This window comes from Apaloderma vittatum, unplaced genomic scaffold (assembly GCF_000703405.1).
Source record: "Apaloderma vittatum isolate BGI_N311 unplaced genomic scaffold, ASM70340v1 scaffold483, whole genome shotgun sequence".
Classification (NCBI taxonomy): domain Eukaryota; kingdom Metazoa; phylum Chordata; class Aves; order Trogoniformes; family Trogonidae; genus Apaloderma; species Apaloderma vittatum.
In genome coordinates this window covers 40,823-47,695 of record NW_009709568.1, presented here as the reverse complement: position 1 = coordinate 47,695, position 6,873 = coordinate 40,823, and the positions used below count along the sequence as shown (strand labels likewise).

The 6,873-nt window shown below is 55.2% G+C and overlaps 1 protein-coding gene across 1 annotated transcript in view; it reads right to left on the bottom strand.

Annotated features, from left to right (window-relative positions):
• ITGB4 (integrin, beta 4) overlaps positions 1-5,945 on the bottom strand; it is a 22,763-nt gene extending 16,818 nt beyond the window's left edge. The window contains 11 exon segments of the mRNA XM_009866960.1: positions 66-159; positions 444-611; positions 726-848; positions 1,020-1,109; positions 1,499-1,762; positions 2,401-2,572; positions 3,016-3,112; positions 3,596-3,800; positions 4,252-4,353; positions 4,857-4,939; positions 5,864-5,945. Coding sequence (XP_009865262.1) covers positions 66-159; positions 444-611; positions 726-848; positions 1,020-1,109; positions 1,499-1,762; positions 2,401-2,572; positions 3,016-3,112; positions 3,596-3,800; positions 4,252-4,353; positions 4,857-4,939; positions 5,864-5,945 — 1,480 coding nt within the window.
• Between the last annotated feature and the right edge of the window lie 928 nt (positions 5,946-6,873).

Below are 6,873 nucleotides of genomic sequence, written 5' to 3'. Positions count from 1 at the left end.
GGCCCTGGGCAGGATGTGTCACTTGGTGTCCCCAGACCCAGCAGGAACCTGGGAGAGGTATGGAGCTAGATGAAGTCCTTACCAGCCTGGGTGGCAGATGCATTGTCCACAAGCAAAGTCCCCATGGAAGCTGCACTTGGGGGAGTTAAACTCTTGTTGCTGTAAGAGAAGAGGTGTTGCCGAACAAGCTCCGTTGCCCCCAAGACCGTTTCAGGTATCAGAAAGGTAGATCTAGAGGCAAAGTTTTGCCCGCAAGACTGAGCTCTGCCATAGGCAACATGCCCAGCTTGGTGCAGGCAGTGATGAAGGTCTCCTTGGCCAAGTTGAGCCTCCGTTGAGCAACAGTGAGAGGTTGAGCAGGACCCACACATGCCAGTGAACACACTCTCACCCCAGGATGGTCAAGAGGAAAACATCTCTTCACAACACGCATGCCCACATACCTGTTCACAAGGACACACGTCACAGATGACAGAGGCCGTGACTTTGAGGCTGTCGCTCAGGGACGTGGGTTTCACATGGATGCCTCCCTGCCGGTCTTTCTCGGGAAGGCTGCAGACGTGCTGCCCCCCAACATACTCAAGGGCCTTCACGTGCATGTTGAACTTGCCCTGGAAGGAAGGGACAGGCCACAGGGGTGAGCCAGCTCTGCCGGACCCCAGCTTGCCTGGACTGACCCTGGGTGAAGGAGGAAGGAGGGACATCAGGGCCATCCAAGGGCTTACCACTTCCCCACGGGTGATGTGGAAGGAGCCAGATTCTGTCTTTTCATACATCGAGGAGGTAAACTCTGTCTTCATGGCTTTGGGGACAAAGTCGGCCCGGATGTCCATCTTGGAGCGGATGCGCTGGGTGGCAGAAGATAACCACCACGTCGATTTTCAGCAGTACACCCGTCACCACCCCATGGTCTGCCCCAGAAGGGCTGTACCCTGCCTCCTGCCTGCTGCCCAGGGCAGGAGGTGCCTAGCCTCTGTCTTCCCTGGGAGTGCGAGTGAAGCCCTAGAGAGCACCTTTACCTCAAAGGCTGTGCGGAGCAGCTCCACGATGTTGGAAGAGTCCTCCTGGAGCACCCCGATCTCAGAGATGGGGAAATACTTGTGCAGCTTCTGCAGAGAGAAAGGAGCTCCCTGAGCCAAGGCCTTGAAAAACCTCCTCTAGCACTGCAGTGGGCTCTGCTTTCAGCAGGGCTTGAACCAGAGACCTCCAAGGGTCCTTTCGAACCTAAATGACTCTCCAGTTCTGTGTCCCCACTGCTTTATAAGAAACAGACACCAACACAGGGAGACCTCTAGCAGCCCAGATTCCTGCACCCAATAACAGACCCTGAGATCTCTCACGACCCAGAACAGTCCCTCAATACACTGTGGCACCCTCCCAAAGGACCAGGGTGTTGTTGGGAAAACAACACCCTTCTCACAACTGAGATGCAAGCACAGGAGCAGTGGTCCTGGAAGAAGCGTAAGCCCATGCAGCACCACCACCATGGTCTCCTCACCTCATAGTAGCTGTAGGAGTGGTTGGTGACAGCAAAGATGGGGATGATGTTGTGTTGGCCCAGCAGGCGCACCAGGGTGGGCACCGAAGGATAGTCCTGCTTGGTGTCATACACGTAGGTGCCGTTGGTGTCTAGGTGACACTGCTCATCGTTTCTCGCCAGGATCCCTGCCAGAACGTTGGTACCATCAGCTTCATAGTGAAAGGCAGATTCGGTGGAGAACACGAGTAGGTGAGTGCTGTCCTTCCTCCAGCCAATCTTATCCTACAGCCAGGGAGGAGGAGAAGGAACCTTCATCTCTGTGCACCCCAAAACACAGCACTCACAGCCGTTGGCAGGCCAGCGTTGGCAAGAGATGGAAAGCCCGAGGGGCAAGGCACCACCTCTGCTTGGCACCACACGTAACGAGCTAGGTGGCCCTGGGAATCCAGGCCAGCAGGTCTCTGCTGCCCCCACCTGCACCCCCAAAGCATCAGATGTCTCCCAGCAGGGAGCAAGCCCACGCTTTTTGGGACATGTTTGGAGCTGTGTTCATCCCTGAGCCAAATGGCCAAGCCCAAGCGGGATGTTTTCCAGGGAGGAGAGTTTCACCACCGCAGGCACAAAGGAGGAGAGAGCAGAGAGCACACGTAGGGTGCCCAACAAGCAGCTCCTATGCTGGGGATCAAACACCAGCAATACACACACAGGTGGTCCAAAATGTAGGAAACGTTGGGAATTCTAAACAACTTGGCACCAGGAATGTGTGGCTGGGAGAGCAAGAACGGGCTGTAGCTGAACCTGGCTCATGGTCTCATCAACTGCCCGATGTGTGGCTCTTTTGCTCATCACCCAGTGTCCAGATCCACTCATCAAAAACAGAGCCCGGCCCACACAGATCCTGCATCCCTGGCCACTGTCACCTTGCAAACAGCTGTCTGCAGGATGGCATCAAAGCCGCCCTCGGGGGCATCCAGGTTGCCGGAGATGCGCTCCTTCCTCAGCTCCTGGCTGAAGTAGTTGATGTTGCTGGTCAGGCGGATGACGTTCTTGAAGGAGAAGGGGGAGTCAGCATTGTTCCAGGGCTCACGCAGCCTAGGAGGGAAGGGGAGACCGAGGTTTTGTGGGGTGCAGGAGCAAAGGGATGCCTGGGTGGAAGGAAAGAAAGGGTGGTCAGAGCACTTGGGGGCTGGGGAGTCTCTCAAGGGAAGACAAGAAGTTGAGCTGGCAAGCCGTCAGCACTGAGAGGTAGAAGGGATGAGGGCAGAGGTGGAGGAGAAGACAAGACGTGCGATCTGTCACGGCAGAGTGAGGAAGATCTGAAAGTGGAGGAGGACACTGCTGGCATCAGCACGGTGTTACAGCAAGCCCTGGGCACAGGGTAGGGAGACCAGGGGAGACAGTCGCAGTAACAGGATGGAGATGGACTGAGGAGGCTCTTGCACCACAGAGAGCAAAGATAAGGAAAGCCATGGAGAAAGAGAATGTGCCTGCCCTCCCCTCTGCTCCCATCCCAGTGCCCCGCTGGCCTCACTCACTTCTCCGGTCTCATGTCTGTCTGAGGGGATGAGACTTTGTCCACAAACTTGCCGAATCCAATAGTGTAATTGGAGGTCAGGGCATGCAGAAACTCCGCTGGGAGGTGAATAAAGAGATGTCAGTGAGGTTGCTGCTCCAGGGAAAGAAGTCCTTTCCCAGGCATCTTCCCTGCTGGTCAGGTCTTAGATAAGACTCTGAAACTGTTAGCTTTTAAGGTCTTTGAGCTAGGTGCTTGTCTTTCTTGGGGGTAGAAACCTATGCTACCTTCTTGAACCTATAGGTTCAAGATGCCAAAGCCACCAGGCAGATCAAGTCCGCAGGGCACCAGCCCCCACGCTGGGCTGAAAGGAGAGAGCAAATGTGAGGATTCCCACAGGGCCAGGTGAGACAAACCCCCCCAAAGCTGCCCAAAGCAGTGATAATAAGAAGCTCTAATTAAAGCAGACGCCTCTCAGCCCTTTGCCAGTTGCATCCCTTTCTCTGGTGCTGGCACAGAGCTCACAGCCGCGGGTGCGAGCGAGCTGGCTGCCTTCCTCAGCACGGGAGCTGGCTCCCCTCTTTTCCCAGCTCTGCTCTCACCTAGGTTTTGGCCCATGCTTTTGAGGTTGTCCAGATCATCAGACATAGAGTATGAGAAGTCCATGAGGATGTAGAGGTCCACAGGGCTCTCCAAGGGCTGGAAGACATCCATATTGAAGTTCATCTCCTCCCCAGCTCGCAGACGAATGAACATGCTCTGGGGGGACACCTGGGTCCTTTGCAGGACTGTGTTGATACTGAAATTCTGTGAAGAAAGAGTGATGTGAAGGGGACGGACTGCATCTCCTGGAATGGACTGCATCTCCTGTGCAGATGCAACAAGGAGGAGGCAAGAAGCAGGGAGATACATGGGAAGTGGAAAGGCAGAGAGGATCGTGTTCCCTTTCGCCAGGTAGAGCAGGGGCCAAAGCAGCCTCCCCCATGTCCCCAGCTGGGCACCTCATCCAGACCTTGGCATTTTGCTTACACGTGTTTTGCCTGAAAACCCACCAGCTGATGAACCCAGGCTGGTTGCCAGCAGGTTTATCAGCTAGCGAAGGCAGAGCATTGCTTTTGAGTAGACCCTACATAAACAGCAGTCTGGACTTTATTTTTCCTGCTAAAGCCTCTAGAGGAGAACGAAGGAGATGAAGGACACTGGGAATGGTGGGACCCCTCAGGAGAAGTCAAGCATGGACCGTTCTCTCAGCACCCACCTGCTGGGTCTGCATCTCGCCCCTAGTGTAGACGATGCTGGCCTCCCCGCAGCCGTAGCGCAGCAAGTTCTCCCGCAAGTCGCAGCGAGGCTCTTCAAAGCTCTGCCAAGGGGGCAAGGACAACATTGCAGGCACAGAAAGCAGCAAATCCTCCCTGCAAGGCGGGGAAGGCACCTGGGAAGAGCCTCTGCTGAGACCATCAATGAGCTTCTGGGAGCAGGTGTGGGGCAGAGAGATGGGGACAAGTCTCACACACAAGAGCTACTGTCTCCCAGCAGCAGGGAAATGAGGCCATTGGGTTGTCTGAGAAAAGACTCTCCCTCCATCCCTCACACACACTGCTTCAGATCTGGCACACTGACATTTTCTGATAAACCCCTGTACTCCTGTACATTTGCCCCCAAATTCCCTTCCTCCCTGTTTGTCTGCACCAAAGGAAACCCACACGTCGGTGCTTTTCTTCCAGACCAGCGCTTTGCAGAGAGAAGCTGGAGCCAGAAGCTGACTCTGCCCTCAGGTCCCTGTTCCAGCTTTCACCAGGGTGTTGGGATCCCTCCATAAGCAGGGTGACAAGCGGCGCCCCAGGCTCCCCTGCGAGGTCTCACCTCGTCGGTGCAGAAGGAGCAGTCCTTGTCCACTCGGATGCACTCGGTGCAGCTCTTTGCCCGGGACAGAACACAGCGGTTGCCTGTCAGAAAAGAAAAGAGCATCAGGAATGGAGACATGTCCCTGCAGAGGACCCAGGTGTCCTCCCAGGGCATGTGCTTGCAGCTGTGGGTTGGGGAGGAGGTGAGCTTCAACATGGATGTCTTCCAGCCCTTGGAGAGTCCTGTGGACCTCTACATCCTAATGGACTTCTACTCTGGGGCCTCCAGCACAAGAAAGATCTGGAACAGATCCAGAGGAGGGCCATGAAGATAGTCAGGGGGCTGGAGAACATCTCCTATGAGGACAGGCTGAGGAAGTTGGTATTGTTCAGCCTGGAGAAGAGAAGGCTCCAGAGAGACCTTGTAGTGCCCTCCCAGTACCTGAAAGGGCTACAGGAAAGCTGGGGAAGGATTGCTCATGAGGGCATGTAGCCATAGGAGGAGGGGCAATGATTTCAAACTGAAAGAGAGTAGATTTAGATTAGATATTAGGAATAAGTTCTTCCCTGTTAGGGTAACGAGACACTGACACAGGTTGCCCAGAGACATTGTGGCAGTCCCTTCCCTGGAAGTGTTCAAGGCCAAGTTGGACGGGACTTTGAGCAACCTGGTCTAGTGGGAGTGCTCTACGCCTGGCAGGGCAGTTGGAACGAGATGGTCTTTAAAGTTACTTCCAGCCCAAACCCTTCTATGAAAACCGGGTGAGCTGTGGGAGGGCATGAGAAAGGCTGATCCCGTTCCTGGGGGAGCCATCAGAGGTTTTGCCTGGGTGGTTAGTGGAAGCTCCTACAAACCAGTTGTGAGGTAGAAAGAGAGGGGCCCCAAATGCTGAGGAGACAGAAAACAGGAGGAAATGTCTTATCCACATGAGGACCAGCATTTCTGAAGCCCAGAAGAGTGTGCACAGTCCCCGCAGGGCAGCACCAAAGGAACACTGTGTATGGACCCACCACGGCTGCACTCACTTTTGCTCCCTTGGCAGAGGCCGGTGGCACAGAGCAGGCACAGGAGGAGCAGCCCAGCGCACACCCGTGGCAGCACATCCATCCTCTTCCTCCTGAAACACAGGGATCACTACGTTGCGGAGAGCCAAGAGATGGAAACGTCGCCGGAGAGGATGAAGGCAGCTCCCGCAGAGCCTCTGCCCAGCCCCGCCGGGGTGGGACAGCCCTGCCCGCCCAGCAGAAGCAATCTCTGGCCTCAGCGGAGCAGGGTACGAAAGCAAAACCAAGAGTGGCTCATCCTCTGCTCAGGCATGTGTGAAATGCGCAAAGCCCTTGGCCACACCGGGACAGGGCAGCTGGTGCCCCACAGCCACCCTGTGCTCCGGTCGGGGTGCTTGGCTCAACGGGTCCTCCCTGGGGCAGGGGGGTGGGCACAGGCTGCCAAGAGCCCAGCGTCTTCCGCACGTGTGAGTACCCACCAGACCAATATCTTGCTTTTCCTGGCGGGATAAGAAAAAAAAGAGAGGGGAAAACAAAAGGATTGTCTGCATCTCTCCCCAAAAGCAAAACAGACCCCTCCCTTCAGCTATTTCCTATCACACTAAGAGTTTCCAGGATGGTCGAACCAACAATAAATAGAGGGTGAGGCCTTGGGAAAAGCCAGACTGGAAGCTTTGGAGCTACTGAATGAAACTGTGGTCTTGAGAGCCCAGCAGCTCCCCTCTGCCCAGGGCAGCAAGACCCCTCACGTGGATCCAGAGGCCAAATCCTAAACAGAATAATCCAGTCTGCCTGCACTTACACGTGGCTGCGAAAACTCAGTGCCATCCAGCAGTCAGCACTTGGGCATGGCAAACAACAGAGACAAAGCTGGAACTTGAGTTCTGTGGCTGCTGTGCTGGCTCTGGCACCCGAAGAGCAAGGCAGAGCAGTCGAGGCAAAAATCTAATGTAAAGACATCTTTAAGGCATCTTCTTTCTGGAAGATGCAAGTATGCAGTGTGAGATGCAAACAGATTGCCTTACAGCTCC